General features: G+C 41.9%; 1 protein-coding gene across 1 annotated transcript; it reads left to right on the forward strand.

Moving 5' to 3' along the window:
• Positions 1–15,360: 15,360 nt before the first annotated feature.
• Positions 15,361–16,476, forward strand: LOC306936520 (somatostatin receptor type 2-like; the record flags this gene model as incomplete). The annotated part of the gene is made up of 1 exon (XM_079520063.1): positions 15,361–16,476. The coding sequence occupies one exon, from the start codon at positions 15,361–15,363 to the stop codon at positions 16,474–16,476; it is 1,116 nt and encodes a 371-aa protein (XP_079376189.1).
• Positions 16,477–20,674: the final 4,198 nt, after the last annotated feature.

Raw genomic sequence — 20,674 nt, forward strand, 5'->3', positions numbered from 1 at the left:
ATTTGAAAATCTACAAGCATATAATGCGTAAGTGCAATATTTAGTTGGGTCGTTTTTGGCAGTTCCGTGACCGCGGAGAGCAAAGGTCCGTTTCTCATTGGCCGCCTGCCAATCGGAATGCATTTGACTCCAGGTTCGGACAGTATACGAGTCAACTGAAGTCTCCTTGCAGTGGTGGAAAGTAAGTAAGTACATTTATCAAAGTAGCCCTACTGTACTTATAAAGTATTTTTTAGGTACTTTTACTTTACTGGAGTATTTCCAATTTCCAGTACTTTTACTTCTACTCCACTACCTCTCAGAGGCACAATTAATTGTGGACATTTTTAGTACAGTACATAAGTACAGTAGGCCTACTTGCGTAAATGTACTTACTTACTTACCACCACTGCAAGGAGACATCAGTTGACTCGTATACGGTCCGAGCCTGGAGTCAAATGCATTCCGATTGGCAGGTGGCCTCGCCTCTATCCACTTACAGTCGCCCCAAATAAATGATCGTTAAAGTTTCCCAGCAGCATTTAGTATTTTAAATGCATTCACTCCACAAATTTGAGTGCTATACATGCTATTTGCCAGTCTAGCATGATGACTGTTATCAACGTGTCATGTGGCATTAAAAGATCTTGTTATGATAATGAATGCAAGGCAGCAGAGACTTCTACCACAGTAAAACTCCTTTGGACTAATTTAACTCTAAAAATTAACTGGATTTCCAAGGGTAGCACAGTGTATTAGAGCCACTTTTGCATGAATAATCGTGTAGGAATCTTAATTTCGATTATATGTAAATTAATCACAAATTTAGCACTTGTTTTAAATAAATAAATAAACAATGGGCGAAATAAAGGTCATCAAATGTTACCGCATTACATTTTTGGTGACCTTACTGAAAGCACAGTTCTATGTAGCCATGGGGAACTTTTTATTTAATTTTTAAGGCCTGGCTCCGAACAGTGGTGGACAAAGTAAATACTCAGGTATACAAAAGTACACATACAAAAAATAGAAATGTCTGAAAATAGCAGATCTACAAGCTAAAAGCAAATGTGTAGATGACTAACGTCATCATTGCAAAATAAAAAATAAATAAAAATGGTCTTCTTAAAAATATTGAAATAATTAGAAGGTTCCTCTACAAACATGGCTTAGTACCCATGCCTTTATCTCCAGCAGTTTAGACTACTGTAATGGTCGTTTTTCTCCCCAAAAAAAAAGATATAGATATTCAGAATGCAGCTGTGGGAGTTCTAACAACAGTAAAACTAACCTTAGAGTCAATAAGCCATGCAGCTCCTGCATGGGGCCAAATGTGGCACTATATAGCATAGATATTACAAATATATAGATGCCTCATTGGTCGCTGCACTTTCATTGGAGAGACCTGCATGTCTCCAACGGGAGGAGGAAGTCAAGCATGATCTCGGAAGGCAAGTGCTGCTGGGAAAGAGGGAGTCGCACCTCTGATTGGTCTACCGAACGCGAGTCCCGTTCCGTTCTTCCGTTTTGCTTCCGCTATGTTTTGCAAGGAATCTCGGGGGAAGGGAAGGGTTGCCAATGCAATCCAATCACGCATCGCCTCCCGTTGCCTTCGGTTGAGATACAGACGCCCCAGAGCCGGAAGAGGCGTCTACCTTTATATCTCTATGCTATAGAGCGTCGCAGTCCCGCCCCCTTTCATGAAGACGAGAGACCCGGAAAATAATTCCCCGTTCATTTTCCTCATAGACTTTTCAAAAAGTATTTACTTAAAGACGTTTAGGCCGCGGACAAAGCCAACTCGAGTTGTGACAAATCATGACAATAAACACAATGTTTTGGGCCAAAATAATTAGTAAGAAGAAAAACAAAACAAAAAGAGTTGTATCCTGCCTTTTTCTTCTTCTTTCTAATTACTTGATCAGCCCAAAACATTGTGTTTATTGTCATGATTTGTGTGTGTGTGTGTGTGTGTGTGTGTGTGTGTGTGTGTGTGTGTGTGTGTGTGTGTGTGTGTGTGTGTGTGTGTGTGTGTGTGTGTGTGGCTATTGCAGCTCATATTCCAGTCACTCGCTGGTTTAGGGCCATAAATGCATGCTTTATAGGTTCACATACAAGGGGTTTTATGTTCTCCCTGAATATGTCTAGTATTGCAGACTTTCAGATTAATTCTCCCTCCTCCACCCAGGCACCCACACACATCTTGGGTTGTGAGGTTGCTGCCTGCAGGCTCAAACATGGAGCTGTTTATTGTCTGTGAATAGATACATATTCAATCAAGGGGTTAATTTCCATTTTAATTACGTTGCACTGAAAAACAAAAGAGCAAAAAAACATGCCTATTTCATTACCATAACGTTTGCGTTGCTACGACAAAGTCCATTATACATTAGCCGACGACATAAGCCGATATATTTTATGGAGGACAAAGGAGAATGTAAAGGAGAATTTCATGCTAGAAGGCTTCCTTACCTTTTGTTGTAGTTGTTAGATCCGCACTGAAGTGCTCCAGGTGTTATTTTGTGCAAAAACGCATTTTTGGCTATATTTCCCCTACCCCACCATAAGCCCTCAATGAGGCTCTGGGTTTCAGTGCTAATTCGCTTATTTTCATCGCTCGAAAATCAAGCAGCATGACACTTTACTGCTGTGTTCCAGCCATAAAGCGTGAAGTCTCGTCTATCGCGAGACTTCGCGAGCTCCATCCACTTGCACGAAAAGTAAGGAAGCCTTCTAGCACGAAATTCTCCTTTAACAGGAAAAAAATTGCTGCAATTGATGAGGGACAAAATTAAATGGTGGAAACACCAAGACTATGTTCTAGTCTTGTGATTCCGAAATCGTGCGAAAACCTCCATTTGATCCTCAAACTATCTGCCAAACCAGCAAACTCCACCCGTTTAGCCATCTTCTTTTTTCATGAATCAGTGCTATTGAACACCCTTTACGTTTGTGTCTTGGCAAAAAAATGAAAAGTATTAAAAAGCGCTTCGACAAAAACCTCCTAACTCCACTTGAGCTGGATGTTTTTTAATTTCCTGAAAAATGAACATTTTGGAGTTAGGTGGTTTCTTCCAAACAGCAGAGATACTGATAAACAAACATAAACATGCACCTACAGTATACTGCATATGGATCAACTCAAATCAAGGTCACATAACCTTGTTCAAATATTCAATTACCAAATGTTTTATCACCCGTAAGGCACTCTCTTGCAGTCTTGAGAGGGACAGAGACTGATCATGAAAGCTGTCTCACTGTAATAGTTGATGAGAGGTGAAGTGAATATCAGACTTCTTGCAGTCAGGTAGCAACGGCAATCACAGCTAACACCGTTGAAACGTGTAGCTCTCATGTAGGCCCTGCTGCACCATGATGATATTCAGCTGTTTATTGGTTCAATTATGATAAGCCTGAGCTCTACGAGCCCCAATTATATTAGGCGTGATGCAGCCATGCTAGGCAGCGACCACCTGTCAACAATATGGACCTACTGTAGGTGACTGCAATAGGTGAGCTAAATGTTCCAAATTCAAGGTTATGCATGGAGAGACCACTTCTGTTTCTCAGCAGCGTTTCCCTAAAATCAACAACACTAAAATAACCATAAAACTACAATGTCTGAGAGGAGCACAGTTCAGCCGAGTGTGTCACCATCTTGATGTTCATCTTGATGTGTTTGTACCATATCATCATATTTTCATATTTCCTAAGCGGCTGGTGTCATACACACAATGCATTCATATTCATTGACAGACAATCTTATGTCAGAGTATAGTACAGTATGGTTTTCTATACTGTGTACAATTTCAACAGCAACAGGGACGAGAAGCATGGCAACATAACAATTTTGCAAACTTAGCTGATGACACTGCCTACTCTGAAAGTCTCATTCAGTGTACCCAATTACAGAGTATGCTCTTTAACTTTCATAAGTGAGTAATTTCACATTTTACCTTTATCTCTTCTACATTGGTTTCTTGCCTTGCTACAGAAAAGAGCCACACATTATTTGTATGTTTCTTTGGTCTCAATCTTTAGAACTCCCTCCGCTGATAGCAGTACAATTAACTTCACTCTCAAATTCAATCACTTAACCTAATCATCCTGGTTGATTGCTGCTGCACATATATTTAGCTTAATGTGTAATTATAATTAATTAGGATTTAGCATGCTGATTTGTGGAATGTCATGGTTAGGGTCTATTCTTGAGGAAAACTTGACTCACTCACTGTATAACCAAATGAAGTAAAAACTTCTATAGACTGAGACGTAGGGAAATATTTTTCCTTTTATTTTATCATGCTCATAAAGTGCTCTGTGCTCAAAGTGCAATTAAAAAGCAAACGTTTCGGTCCTAAGACCTTCGTCAGTGCTATATGATGGGTCTATTCTTGGGAATGCATTAGCTGGTTAGTATTAACTTTTTCTGTTTATCACATACTTCCAAAACCTCCATGTTATTTTGCAGTGACCCAGCCATACTGACTCAATGAAGAGGAATGGTATGGACCAAAGGCAGTAGTATCCTCTCCACGGCTGGTATATATATCTGACTGCTTGATATTGCGGTTTCCCTCACTCCCGGTTAATAACAGCTATACAATGACAATGATTATGTCACGCTGGTAGATAGGTAAGTGTTGCCTATTTCAATTCCTTTCGGGTTGAATCTACTCCTTTGAGACTATCCCTCTCCCCACCCGCCTTCCAGCTGCTACCTGTTCCAGCCCCCTCTATCAGGAAGATGTTTACAGGCCTCCGACTGCGGAGAACAGCCCATTTAAAAGCATTTTCCACCACAACAATGAAAATATTAAACTCCCTGGGGAGTCCGCTCCCACGCATGAGTTACCCAGGGACTGTCCCTAATGAACTGATGCTACCACTGCATTGCTGCCGCACTTGATGCTGTGTTGCACTGATTGATGGTGCAGGTCGTGTGTTCTACTGTAAGGGTGGGAAATAACAATTTCGTGTTAAAACAGCCGATCTCACAACATCAAGGTTCAAGATTTTTCCGCAATGAATGTATGTATATTATATATCCAGGGGAATGACCTGTTTTGACATGTCAGAACAGGTCAGCTCCATATATGGAGATCTAAGGGTTTGAGGTCAGATGTAGAGTTGCTGGCCGGCTCTATCCAGATGTCTCGAAGCATGACCATATATGGAGGTGTGGGTGACTAATGGTGTGGTGTGACTAATGGTCGCAATAACAATATATCAATAATAAAATGTGATAACCAATAACAAGCCCAAAATTTTGTTAAAAATGTGAGTACTGTATATGGTCGTTGGGAGTCTTTTCTGAATTAGAGATGTGTGATTGTCATTGATAAGAATGCCAGTGCATCTCATGTTATTTTGCCCTGCAAAGCAAAACGTCATACAATTAAAAGATACCAGAACAAGAAGAACAATACCAAAAGCAGGAATGTTCAGTAGTCCATTGTAGACAGTGGATGTGTTGAGAGTGACTGACTAACACTTGAACTTCTGGGAAAACACACATGAAGGTAAAAGAAAAGTCAGCTTGCACTGAAACTGTGCTCTCCACGCCAGTCGCTGACAACCTTTTCTGGATCAGGGCCCACTTGAAAATCTCAAAGGCGTTCGGCTGCTGTGATAAGAGGTCAGATGGGGTCATTTTCACTTTCATAGCATGTTTATTTTAATGATGAAATCATCGGTTGTGTTCCGGCTTGGATCAATGGAACCAAACGTAACCATTAAGTTCCTATTCATTGGTATGACCAATGAAACGAAAAATGTCTCATCAGGCACAACTCGAGCTTTAACAGCTACCAGGACCTTGTTGTGTCTCACTTATAGCAGCTTGACACAGGCATTATGCAACACCTGCCTGACATCCAATTATCTAATGCCTGATTTATACTTGGTTGCATACCACTGAAAACAGCAGATCGGAAGATGCGTTGTGGGTTTGTAAATTGGCAATTTAATTGCACGAGTTACATACAAATCTCAACGAATGGCCTGGGGTTGAATCTGTGGAAGTCTTATTCTATTTGATGTTCATCCACTAAAAACACACAGCCTGGGGCTAAATTAAATATAATACAATTCTAATTCCAAGTCTTATTCCGTATCCAAAATGAAACATTGGAATGAAAATGTTGCCTTGGGGCCAATGTGGAGGATAGCTTTAATGCATGTCTTATGCCTCCCTAGATACAAAGTCAATTTGTTCATAATGTCCTTAAGAAAGTTTGAAGAAGATAATATCACTGAATCTTGCCCATTGCCTCAGGATATTGAGGATGTGTTTGTCATTTGTAATCTAGATTCTAGGTTACATAATCAATGTATGTAATCGCAGGAAGATAGAGATGCTTGATCATACCTTTGGTAATTACGGTAGGAAAAAAAAAGAAAGACTGAGCACTGCATTACAACACCTGGCTCTATCTGTTGGACAGAACCCAGTGAGACATTGTGATTACTATTGCAAGTGTCTATTGGTATACTTCTTTGCCGCAGGAGGAAAGTGATAAGCATTGATATTCTAGCACATTTAATCCCATTTAATTTGTTCGTGATTTACAATTAAGCTTCTTTTAAACTTTATTATAGGCCTGTAATCTCAAGAGGTGTGTAAAAGCCAACCGGTATACGTATATATGCCATTTCTAAATATAAACAGTTGATACATTATTGTGTAACTAACAGCAAATCAAATTATTGAGACATTCATTGGTCCTTGGGGGAATTAACGTTTAGTTATCCGTGAGCAGATTGACATTTTCAATACTTTGTTTACTTTAATTTCCTCTGTGACCTTTTCAATGGACATCACATCTACATCACACTCTATGAGAAGCTTCGATAATAAAGCAAGTGAAATTGACAATGAATTTGTGTTTTTTTAGTCTTCATTATGTTAATTTTCCGAACTCTCAGTTTAGTCTGCTATTTAGACAATTAATTATAGTAAGATTATTTAATGGACCAAAAGCTCCAAAACAAGATGTTCTAACTTCTGCTCTGGCCGGTCCAACGGTGCTGAAGATTAGCTGTTAACGCAAATCATGTGTGTGATTTTACTGTGACATGTCAACCCTTTTTCTTATTGAACAAAATGACAAGCTCCCTAATTAGCAAAATAACACGGCGATGGCTTGAATCAAAAATCTGATAACTTGCCCTAAGCTCTCATTGATTTCCATTTTAATGAATTTTCCATCTGTCTTCGATTATCGATTTATTGTCGTTTTTCTAATGACAGACAATTAAGTCTGATTTACATTTTGTTGCGCCGAAAGTCTACAAGCTCATCAAGGCGTCACAAACCGCCGCTTTGGGTGCTTGTGAGGTTCAAAATCCACTCAAATGCTAATACGTACATGTAGATGTATTCTGGTCTGTGGTGGAAGTACATTTACTCAAATACTGTACAATAATGTACAGTACGTAGTACGTACGTACACAATGTACAGTACAATTTTGAGGTAGGCCTTCTTTTAATTTACGTGAGGATTGCATTTCCATAAAAAAGAAATCACACCCGTGTGAAGTGAGGGGCCTAATATATTAAAGTCTAACTCATGTTGATTAGGTGATGTAATGGTGATATAAAACAAACACAAATATTAAACGCCATTAACAATAAAGAGACAATATGACGTAAATTACACATGACATAAATTTTCCCTTCATTGTCGTTGCGTTATTTTTTGAGGGGCTAGCGCCCCTCAAAAAATAACACCTGTCATGACATAAAATAGACACAAAATAGTCGATTTGCTCAGACACTATGACGTAAAATTCTCTGTTCATTGTCAATGGGACTTTAATGTTTGTGTAGGACAGTCACCAAAAACTAGAAATAAATAATTATATATATATATATATATATATATATATATATATATATATATATATATATATATATATATATGTGTGTGTGTGTGATTCTACTCCACTAAATCTCTGCTCAGACAACAATTGGAGCCTCTTAGTGTCGCCAACATCTCATCACTCAGCCACTCAGACACAGGCCGGGGTCTGATCAGCCTTGGTCGGGTCCCCTGGAGGAGGGTGTCTGTTGCAAGACCCAGAAACACTCAACGATTCCATGCAGGTTTACAACACTGATGATGTGTCCAAGTTTGTGCATCAGTAGATGTTTAATTTACTACCTTTTACTCCACTATACAATCACAGCATTTGACGTCTTTAGTTATTTGTCAAAGAAAATCACACTCAAGTGAAGTGAGGGGCGCTCCCTAAAACATGTTCTATGACAAATAATAAAAACAGCCAACCTGCAAGACTTGTACATCTGCTATTTCACTATTCTATTTTCACTGATAATGACATGCCCAAAAAAGGGATACAAGTGTGAAAGCTGCTTAGGTGCTCATCCTCTGGGGAGCATGAATGCGCTCAACACATTTAATTTGAGAATTTTGTTGAGCAAGCTGGAATGATGGGATATCAGCTGGGTTTGTCCTCCAGGGAGCATGAAGGTGCACAGTATACTTATTGGGATATCTTGTTTGGGTCTAAAGTGTTGGACAGACAGAAAAAACAACAGACAACGCAATCCCCACTGCTAGCTAGCGGGGTTAGAAACTCACTGTAGAGAAAGCATTCGCCTCGTATCAGCAAATTCCTCCACTCTCCTTATCCTCACTGTGCAGGAGTTTGTACGGACAGTGGGTGGTCGGGCAAAGTGCTCTGCCTCCTGCTGCCAGCAAATTGTTTAATTAGCCTTGGCTAATAACACATAACCAAGGATAACCTGTGGCACATTTCCACCCAGACACCATCCGTCATCCTGGGCAGCTTAGCCAGGCCTTGGAGGAGCTGGGTCACACACGTTAACACTGTCTGCTGGGAAACTAATGCCTGCTGAAAATACTGCTTTCCCCAGGTATTGTGCACAAAGTCGAAGGGCGTAAGAGAAATCACAGCCACCCAAGGGCACTTGGAGTCAATCCACGCTACATTGGCACAATATAAGGACATAATTCAAGTGCTGGATAGAAGTGAGCTGTTGATTTTTCGTTGCGGATTTTCCCCCTAAACCCCCCTGGGGTTTAAGAGGTTAACTTCCTTCTGGGAATGGGATCAACCAAATCCACATCAGACATCACAAACAACAGGTCTGTGAAAGCTCCTCTCCTGCAGGCTACTTTTAGTAGACAAGGCGGCAAGATAAATAAACTATTTTAAGTATACACATATGAATGTTACTATACTTGCTACTTGATGAACTTTACTGGCCAATAGCAGAGCAATCTGAATCATCCTTCCAGGCTGCCGCTATGGTACAGTATTATCCTGATAACTGACCCTGTCTTATCATTATTTTGATCCCAGGGCAGGTCTTTCAAATTAAAAGCCCTCCAGCCTTTCAGAATTCTGTCTTAAGGGACAGAGAAACAAAGAGGAAATCAATCAGAGATGTTGAAAAGTAAACAACTGCTGAGTGAAACGATATGGCCAAGTCATAACAACTCACAGCAGCACTCTCAGACGGTATTAATCACAGTAGAAGCCCCTGCCAGGCACAATCATCTAATCAGAATTTGACAGTAATACTAGTCAGAGTTGAAAGGCATTTCTGGTGCACACTATTAGAGAATAAAATAAAATGCTGTGCACACCGTTCGCACTTCCATAATAGGGACAGTTTTATTTAAGCAACGTTTCAGTCACGTACAGGCATCATGCTGACAGCTGTCAGTAGCACTTTTTCCTAATCTAATATAGGCCTGTAAATTCTTTGTAATACCCACTTTGATGAGCAACAAGGTTCATTCCATCCATGAGTGTTTGGGGGCCAAGATTATACTATAGGCCTATTTGAAAGAATATTCAACTCTTTCATTGTAATTATAGTCCTTACCCGTTAACTAATATATGAACATTATATGTGTATTGATTGGGAGGGAATTGTTAAAGGAGAATTCCATGCTAGAAGGCTTTCTTACCTTTCTTTGTAGTTGTTAGTCCCCACCAAAGAGGTCCAGGTGTTTTTTTGTGCAAAAACTCCTTATTGGCTATTTCCCCTACCATAAGCCCTCAATGAATTGCATTGAATGGGAATTGAATGGGGCTATGGGGTGTTGTGCTAATTCGCTTATTTCCATCGAAATAAGAAGTAAAGTGTGCCGCTTGGGATATTATTTACATTATGAAGAGAGGATATATACAAAAAATCACACCCGTGTGAACTGAGTGGTGTAAGGTTTTATATAGCATGATCAGCTGTGGTCTGACGTTTGGCTAGGTAGGGTCGTCTTCTGATGTGATGATTTGTGACCATGAAGTTGATTCAGCTGGAGTTTTTGTCCGATGTGAGGTATTATATAAGGTAAGGTATTATATAGCCTGATCAGCTCTGATCTGACGTAATGAAATCACACCCGGATGTGATTTCACAACTGGCTTTTTTTGTGCAGAAAAAATGAGCATGGTTGCTACGGTCATCCAGTTCACCCGGGTGTGATTTAATTACGTCAGACATTATTTTGAACATAGCAACCATGCTCATTTTTTCTGCACACAAAAGCCAGTTGTAGGAGTGGTTTACACCACTCAAACATTATAATTTTGAGCGATGGAAATAAGCGAATTAGCACAACACCCCATAGCCCCATTCAATTCAATGCAATTAATTTAGGGCTTATGGTAGGGGAAATAGCCAATAAGGAGTTTTTGCACAAAATAACACCTGGACCTCTTTGGTGGGGACGTAACAAAGCCTTTTAGTATGGAATTCTCCTTTAACGGATGAGCTTGGGAAGGCCACAAAGTTAATATTAATAGGCAAGTGGTCTGACTCTGCGGAGCATTCCCTGGGGGGGGGGGGGGGGGGTGTATTCCTTGGACTGACATAAATATGTCTGTGTGGCTGAGACATGCACGCACGCACACACACACACACGGCACACGTCCCAGAGTTGGTTTTGACACAACACACAGCAGCGCCCTGGACGGCGTGTGCACAGTACAAACAACACTGACAGGCGGGGGATTGTGAAGGACGCTCGCGACCCATCGTGAGACAGATCATCGAGGCGATGTTTTTTTTTACATTCGGTGCAGTAGGCTATTGTAACATTGTCCTTGGCTTTGACTACTTCAGACAGGACATGGCCATCTGCCTGTCTGCCACAGTGCCATGCACTGTCCAGCAGGATGCCTGTGCTGTTTCACCCGTGTTTGGTTGAAGTGATATAGAGTGACGGTCGACCATTGCAAAGTTGTCGCTATGATGTGGGGGAGGAAGCGAGAATGAATCCATGTTACTTATCAGTATAATGGCTAAAGGCAGCTAGGCTGGAAGCTTGGGGACTGAAGGTGCGTTCAAAGCTGAAGATATATAATATGTTTCCAGTTGGTTCAGTCACGTCAGTGTGGTCGCACGCAGGTCAGCGTTTGTTAAAAAGAAAGGAGGGAAAAAAAATCCTTTCGCGCCAGCTCACTCGATCGTTTCCATGCAAGAGCTGTCTTCCCCCTCCCTCAAGTGATTAGGCAATTATCGATATATTAGGATACAACAGATATAGAAAGTACACAGTAATAACCAAATGTCCCCGCACGTGGTCGCCATGGTGGAATGTTACAGTTCTGGCCACTGAGTGCAGCAGATGAAATAGGGGCATCACAGACAGTGTGTCGTGGCGCTGGTCCAGGCGCAAAATTGTATTACTTCTTTACTTAGGCCCATCGCTCCCAGTGGAGCATAGGCCATCGACGACTCTTCTCCATCCAACGCGGTTTTGGGCTGTCCTTTCTGCCTCTCCCCAGCTGAGTCCCTGTCTCTTCAGCTCCGCCTCGGTGTCCCGCCTTCCAGGTGTTCTTAGGCCGCCCTCTCTTCCGCTTCCCCTGGGGGTTCCAAGTCAGTGCCTGGCGCGTTGTACTAGCTGCTGGTTTTCTCAGGGTGTGGCAGGTTGCCGCTGGGGCAAGCTTTTCCGGGAATCTGGCCGACGCGGCAACCTGCCGCGTGGGCGGAGCTTCTTTTCCATCCACCAGCTGTCTAAAAAGCCGGGACGTCGGGAGTCAGCTTCCTTTGGCCGCGCCTGTCGGCTCAAGTGTGTCCATGCTGTGAATAGATATGGGTGTGTTCGGAAATAGCGCACTGAGCGCACAGTGCAATGTAAACTAATAGGAGAGTGAGCTCCGGTGCGGTATTTCCGAACACATCCATAGTTGAGGTGATGATAGCCTTGAATAGTTTTAATATGGCTAAAATTGGATTATACAGTACAGTTGACCTTATATTCTCTATATTGCAATGGTTCCTCAAGGGGGTTTCAAAATGGACCCTTAGCAGTCTGTAACTGCAGAATTAGGCTACAAATGGAACCAAATCAGAGTCATGGGAGGTCCTTGAAATTTAAAAAAAATCACACCCGTGTGAAGTAAGTGATGCAACTCCGTGTGGGGGTCCCCGGGGGGGGGGGCAGTTCCAGACCCACAGGAACGCACCCATGGTGCCGGCCCGATTCCGGCGAGCCGCCCCGCGTCCGAAACGGTTGAGAAATGACAGAGTTACCGTGTGGGGGTCCCTCTACTGTACCCTGTACTGTACTGTACTGTACTGTACTGTCACTGTACTGTACTGTACTGGCACACCCGGAATCACCATATATACAGTTAAAATGTGCGTGTGGTTTGTGTGTGTGTTAGGTTGCGCACAGGTGGTGAAAAACCACCATGCTGTTTTCGTGCTCAGACGCACCCAGCCACCCACGGCACCCACCCATCCACACACATAGTCACTTAAGGAAGTGGTTGCACCACTTCATTTTTTTGGAGAAACACTATATTGAAATCAGCACAGCAGGCTGACGATAGAACGCTAGCTCCACCTATATGGTATGGTGGAGTGACAACCTCGTCTATACTTCCAGAGGAAAATGTGTGCGCAGCTCTGCTCGATCAGTGCGCGCTGCTCTCAAGCATGCAGTCACTGTGCTGTGCGCGTCTCACCAAGAGCGCCTCTTCTCCATCACAGCCAGCACAGCAGTGCCAAAAGGCGAATTTATTTTTGTATTATTAGGATGTTTAATTTGTTAGGTCTATATGGAACACATATTTGTTCCTCGTATAGACGATGTAGCTTCATTATGGGAAGGACTATTGGGAATATTCACACGGAAGGAAAACTCACACATCGACTGTTGCACTTCGCGCTCCGACTAGAAGACAACTATATCTATAGCCTACTGCGTCGGTTTGAGGCTAAATGTATTTTTTCATGATCGTAACTTCTAAATAGCCATTCTTCTGAAACGGCTGAAGTTCTTCAGTAGATCGCTTCAAGACAAGTTGGAACTTGGAGGTAAGGAACGTCAGGCTACAGCCTGCCTATACATCAGCCTGCATGAACAGATCGATTCTTCACTGGATCACATGCAAAAAGTTTGGTCAAATACATAATAACGAATCTAGTGTGAATCTAAACGTTCTAGTTTACGATTTGTTTATAAATAAGCTTAGGCCTCTATACTGCATTTACATATGGCCAATTGTTTCCCTCCTCAGATAAATTATATGGCCTAATTTATTATGCTATTAAATTCAGTTTATTTCACACACAATTTTAACGCAAATGGCTGTGCCACTTATAAATTGTTTGCGGGCAGAATTGATGACACAGTTCTGTGATTGTTTCCATGTCAGCAGAGGAAATCTGTGGCCGCACACACAAGACAAATGAAACTGTTTCCATGTCAAACATACTTGATCAGCCAAGGCGGACGAAAACATTTTAATCTTTCCACCACCTATCACGGGCTTTTCGTTTAAAGCAATTGGGGTAAAAGCTGTATTTACTATTTAAACCGAAATTCTAAGATAATTCAACAGGCTATAAATTAGCCTTAGAGAACACCGCATCATTGCATTTGAATGGCCATATGGGGAAATTATGTATGTGTGTTAGTCGAGAGGGAACCTGTTGAACAGCAAAACAATAATATCCCTTGAATAATGTAACATATGGCTACCACACAAATATTTAATAACAGGAATACAATAATGTTAATACCCATTAACCCATATTTACTCACGCACTGTTGATTTGTGATTGAGTCCATTCCTATATCATTTAGGCTGTTGGGGTCCTGTTTTCAATAGTCGATGATAATCTGAAAGAAAAAAAGAGAGAGAGAAAAAAAAAAACTTATCAGCTTTGTTTCAACCAGCCTGGCTCATAATACCCAAAGCCTAAGGCATTATCTGGCTCTATTAAAACAAAACTGCAGGCGGTGCCCATGACAGCTTGCTACCATGGAAAGCAATGACAAATGACATAATATAGCAGCTAGGTTGTCAAAGCATCCCTTGCCTCTTGTGTGTTGGCAAGGACAAGCACTTCAGTTGATCCGCTATACAATCAAGTCCCACTGATTTGAATTTCAATCCTGTCATTCAATTACTTTAGGATATAGGTTTGAATTTACACTGCACTGTACCCAGCCCTCAATACATTGTGAACATTTAAGAATAACCTTATAGTTCCACGGTTACTTTACAGCATTGCACAGGGTTGAACTCGTAACTGTAGGGCATTCAGATCTATAGCCATATGCTACAGAGGCAAAAAGGCATAAATTAACATTTTCAACTGAAAAAAAAAAAACGTTTTTCCCCATTTGAAAATGTTATTTTATGTCGAGTGACAGCCACACTTAGTCGCTGAATTAGCTGCTGCATTGTCTGAAAGAAGGCAAACAAAAAATTAAGTTTTACTCTTATGTAGCCTATACACAAGATGTAACAATAAAGTACAACCTTGAACCTGAAGCATAAATCAGGTGTTATTACCACTGTACAAAGAAACAGCCAACCCACAACTACATCAGGCTATACTTGGGTGTAACAGAGCCCACACAGCCCATTATGCCCATATTAATCTCAGTTAATACGTAATGAGAACCATTTGGCGTTATGGAACAGCTTGTGCTGCTGTGAAAGGACATGATGATAAACCTTTGTGTTGAGGCACTTATTATTGTACTGCATATCGCATTGAATCAATCAACTGTACTTTTGTAGAATTACAAAAACACACGCATTCGAGTCAGATCAATTAAGGTGACAAGCAAGAAACGCAGCTGCCTAAATGGGAGTAGTTAGAACTCATTCAATATCAAACAATCATTACCACAAGTCTGTCTGGGTTCGACTACAATGCACAGGATCGATGGTATCCAGGATGGGGTTTTGTCCAGCCACATCTGTCACCCTGCTGACAATGTAGTTCACACCAGGCACAATTAACGCCATTTAACAACCGTGCAGTATTGATATTATCCTTTCAATGTGTGTAGGTGGGATGCCATAGTTCATATCACAGAGGCAGAGAGAGAGAGAGAGAGAGACTGAGGCGGCATCATGGATCCCTGGATCTTCCCCTCGTCGCCCCCAAACCTGACGGAGCCCCTCATGTATGACAGCTTTGTGCCGGGCACGAACGACTCCGACCCGTACGGGAACTACACGGACGGCACGTTCAACCGGACCAGCACGGCGGTCATCACCTGCCTGTACTTCTTGGTGTGCGCCGTGGGGCTCGGCGGCAACGCGCTGGTCATCTACGTGATCCTGCGCTACGCCAAGATGAAGACGGTCACCAACATCTACATCCTCAACCTGGCCGTGGCCGACGTGCTCTTCATGCTGGGCCTGCCCTTCATCGCCATCCAGCTGGCGCTGGTGCACTGGCCGTTTGGCGCCGCGCTGTGCCGCGTGGTGATGACCGTCGACTCCCTCAACCAGTTCACCTCCATCTTCTGCCTGACGGTGATGAGCGTGGACCGCTACCTGGCCGTGGTGCACCCCATACGCTCCACGCGCTGGCGCCGGCCGCGCACCGCCAAGATCGTCAACCTGGCGGTGTGGGGCGTGTCGCTCCTGGTCAACCTGCCCATCGTCGTCTACAGCGGCCTGATCACCAAGCATGACGGCTGTTTCTGCACCATCGTGTGGCCCGAGCCGGAGGAGGCCTACTACACCGCCTTCATGTTCTACACCTTCGTCCTGGGCTTCTTCCTGCCCCTCGTGGTCATCTGCCTGTGCTACCTGCTCATCGTCGTCAAGGTGAAGTCGTCGGGCCTCCGCGTGGGCTCCAGCAAGCGGAAGCGCTCGGAGCGGAAGGTGACGCGCATGGTGTCCATCGTGGTGGCGGTGTTCGTCTTCTGCTGGCTGCCCTTCTACGTGTTCAACGTCACCTCGGTGACGGGCAGCATCAGCACCACGCCCGTGCTGAGGAGCACGTTTGCCTTCGTGGTGGTGCTGGGCTACGCCAACAGCTGCGCCAACCCCATCCTCTACGCCTTCCTGTCGGAGAACTTCAAGAAGAGCTTCCAGAATGTCCTGTGTCTGAAGAAGGTGGGCGGGCTGGACGAGATCGAGCGCACCGACAGCCGCCAGGATAAGTCTCGCATGATGAGCGACCCCACAGAGACTCAAAGTACTCAGATTAACGGGGACTTGCAGACCAGCATCTGAAACAGTCTGAGAATTCATTCACACACACACACACCACAACTGGAAGCAGTGTTTGCCTGGAAGCGGTGTCCATCCCGACATGAATACTCATCAAAACCAGGGGTTCAAATACGACAAAGGTCCAATGGAAATCAAAGAGATTGACAAGTGAACGTTATGTATCCGGCTTCATTTTCAATTAGACACATTGTGTTGCGCTGCTTGTGCACACATCTATTGTTAACATATTCATAACTTCATACAGATGTGTGTTGTGTTAGCCTAGAAAACTGTACAGGCTGTTCTCAGTGTATTGACCATGAGTAAAGGCAGACAGTGAAAGGACACTACAGTTAACTGCACACTCTGGACTCGGAGATATGGATTTTTCCAGGACTATATACACAAACACAGTGTGTATGGAGTGTGTACAAAGTTGACACAGGTCTGTATAGTCTTTCATGTGGAATTAAATGAGAACATTGTGTGTCCAAATATCATGCAACAATAACATTGTAGATAGAGTTGACAACCCTGGTATTTTTGTATTAATGCAGCCCAAAAGGTTGATTTATACTTTGCTGTATGATGTTGCGTCCCAACGCATTGCACTGCAACCTGTTGTTGAGCTTGTAGATCTGATACTTCAGGTGACGTGACACCATAAACATACTCTTCATCAAGTAGAGATAGACACTCTTAAGTAGAGAGGAAAATCTAACAACTAAGATGTTCAGAAGATAATCACATGATGTAAAGCAGGGGTATTCAACTGGCGGCCCACGGGCCGCACCCCCTTGTGGCCCCTGAAAAAGAAAAAGGGAAAAAACTTTTTTTAGGGCTAAGGAAAGTTACAGGTATGGTGTGTGTGATATGAAGTGTGAAATTACCATAATGACAGTAATCATATTCCATTATTCAAGGGCTTTTGGAGAGAAATGAGACAGACTGCAGTCACTTTAGAGTTAGACTATAGAGCACTGCAGAGGGCGTGTGTGTGTGTGTGTGTGTCTCCAGCTGGTGCTCGTTGACGCCCGTTAATGTCAAGGCAATTATGTTTATGCACTGTATAGGTCTACATCTATTCTAAGGTAGCATATACCTGAATGTCTATATAGACATATTATCCTGTTAATTATTGTGCACAAATGTATTGTATATACATCAATCTTTTTGAGCACAAAATGCATTTTGAGAAACCACAAACTTCCCAGGTGTGCGGCCCGGCCCCCCCACACAGTTGTGGCCCCCTGCCTAATCCAGTTGAATACCCCTGATGTAAAGACTGTTAGCCTCATGAATGACTGGGTTTCTGTAATAGAGCTGCATTTCTGTGAATAAGCACGGTTTAGTTTTATTTAAGAGTTAAATGTGAATTTGATTTTTATTTGGATCTCTTTTAGCCTTTCGGCAAATCTTCCAAGAGTCCAGTCAGAAATAAATTAAAACATTACAGAATACATTATAATACATTACAAAATACACTGATGTTAAAAGACAACAGTGAGTCAAGTATTACAGCGTAAAAAAAGTAGCTATACCTCTAATCCTCTATACTCATACATCCGCACACACCCCCTGCCCACAGACAGATACAGTATTCACCTACAGTTGGGTGCCACCGATATTGTCCCTTATCATTTGACCCATTTAAACCTGACCTCAAAATTAAATCCTTCTAAATCCTCCAGTTTTCTGAAATAAATATTTTCACGATTTTTCAAAAATAGCAGACCTACAAGCTCGTAGCGCGCCACTCGGTGGCGCGCTATGAGCTTGTAGATCTGCTATTTTTCAATAGCTAAATTATAACATAATGTTTAAAACACCAAAATGGGTTAACTGTCCTTTTGTGCAGATCACGCAAACCTCAGCAAAAAGAAAAGGACAATATCGATGGCCTCCAACTGTATCTATAGTGGACTATGCATGGCAGGGTCGTCCTCTTCCCTGAGCCAGCTGAAAACCTGACCGCATACCAACACAGAAACTAAAACTAAAAAAAAACAAAGCTAAACAAAAATCACAACATAGTAATGAATCAATAAAAGCAATCCCAGCTATAATGACCATAATTTAACTGCCCTAAAAATAAAAGATCGGCTTCCCATACTAGTTTTTGTTTTTGGTAGAACATAATTATCTTTGTGTCTTGATCTTGTGTTGACCTGATGTTTCGCGAGACCTAATGTTAATTTATTCTTTATGTTTAGGTTAATTAGATTAGATTTTATTTTAGAAATCAATGCAAGAGACTGTTTTCTTATAAGTGCTGTGGGCCATCCCATTCTGTTATGCAGTTCACCTGTGCCTATTTCATACCCACATCTTAAGACCATTCTAGCTGCCTTGTTTAGTGTGATCTGCAGTCTTCTCATATCGGTCTGATCTGCGTTGCCCCATAATGCACAGCAATAGTTTACGTATGTGACTATAAATCAGACTACGGGATATTAGCCTCAACGTCACTTCAGATAGAAGCCCTGCAATTTGCCCAACCATTCCTGCCATTTGCATTACCTTTTTAGAGATATCTGTGGTATGAGCTGTCCATGATAAATTGTTTTCCATGGCCCTAACCTATTCCTTTTTCTGTAGGTGCATATGACCATATTCTCAGTGTTCAGTAGGCTACTAATTGTTATTCTCTACCCATTTAACAACGCGTTTAAAATCATTCGCCAGGTGTTTGTGTAACTGAGTTTGTGATTCAGCTACTGCAGTGATTGTGTCGTCAGCAAACATGTGTGAATAACAATATTCAACTTTTAAAAGATATTAATGTGTCAATACGTTACGTTAAAGCATAATATTTAGTCCCATGCTACATTTTATGTTCAGAGTTATGTTCTGAACTGTATTATTTTGGATTAACCAAAAATGCTGCTAAAATGTACATCTTGATGTAATTTATATTGGGTTGAGGTACATTTTCCTTTATAATGTTCAAGATAGATAAGGAAAGCTATATAACGTGAGATTACTGGATATCTGTTTTCTATTGTTGATTTTATTGAACTGCTGCAGAACATGTGCTATTATAATGCTGTAATTTACATGTAAATGTGCTTGGCTGCAAAACACTCAATAATTCAACAGCAAAGTGCATGCAGAGTTATGTGCTTTAGAATAATACTGTGTGTCACGAGAGGACATAAATATAATACTGTATATCATATACTGTATAGTGTCTGTGGGGGAAAAAAACACATAGTTTATATGTTTTGACGAAATAATGGTGAGCGTGTTTCCGTTTCTTAACCACCCAGGTTCGAACCACTACGGTAACATGGTTCACACACTATACTCTTAAGATTTAACTAGACAATTTATTGTGCGCCTATAAAGAGACCAAAGCTCATTATGCTATGAATGTTTTGTCTGCTCTGCTGTCTTAAAGGTGAATATTTGAGAAGGGCTAGAACACTGACCCCCAAATCCCTGAGGTACTCTAGTGTTCCCTATACTGATCAACACAGTCACCGTCTCCACACATAATCCTCAAATGGCACTTGGTTGATTAATGTATGCACTTTGTCGCGTCCCACGTTCAACGATTACGCCATGCTGGTGAGATACAGTATAGAACATTTAATGTGTTCTAGTAATATGACACCCTTGGCCACACGCCACACCTATGTTATATAGTATATTATATAGTCATTTACTTGGGTTTTGTCCAGGTTGCCTGCACCAGACAGTTCTTAAGTTGCTTGACTAAATATTTAGATATTTGATGTTGATTTCATAAGTCAGACACGACCCTCTTGTTTATAAGCCCATGCAACTTCAAACTCCATTTTACACATGCCTGGCCGATATTGGCCTAATCTAATGTGTGGACGTGCTATGATTTTGTTTTTTCCCTTGCTTTTTTTAAACTTTTCTAAAATGTTTTCTTAAAACAAAACAAAACAAAAAAAAGTAATGTAAAATGAGAAAAATATGAAATGGAAATATTTGGTGCTCAGGTCACCACTCCAGTTCTATATGAGATCATGTCATCCCTCACATGCTCCTTTGGTTATGTAGCGTTAACCCTGCACAACATGAACACTTCAGTTCAGTAGTCAGTTCATGTGATTCGCCTCCAGTCACCCTATATTTGCATAGCAACAATGACCCAGAGACTTGGTCCAATTGAAAGACTGGTTAGCAGCCACTGATTAATACGGTGCCCTCTCTGGATTATGAATTATGCTTCTGGTTGGTGAATACT

The sequence above is a fragment of the Electrona antarctica genome (assembly GCF_951216825.1).
Source record: "Electrona antarctica genome assembly, chromosome: 14".
Taxonomy (NCBI): Eukaryota; Metazoa; Chordata; class Actinopteri; order Myctophiformes; family Myctophidae; genus Electrona; species Electrona antarctica.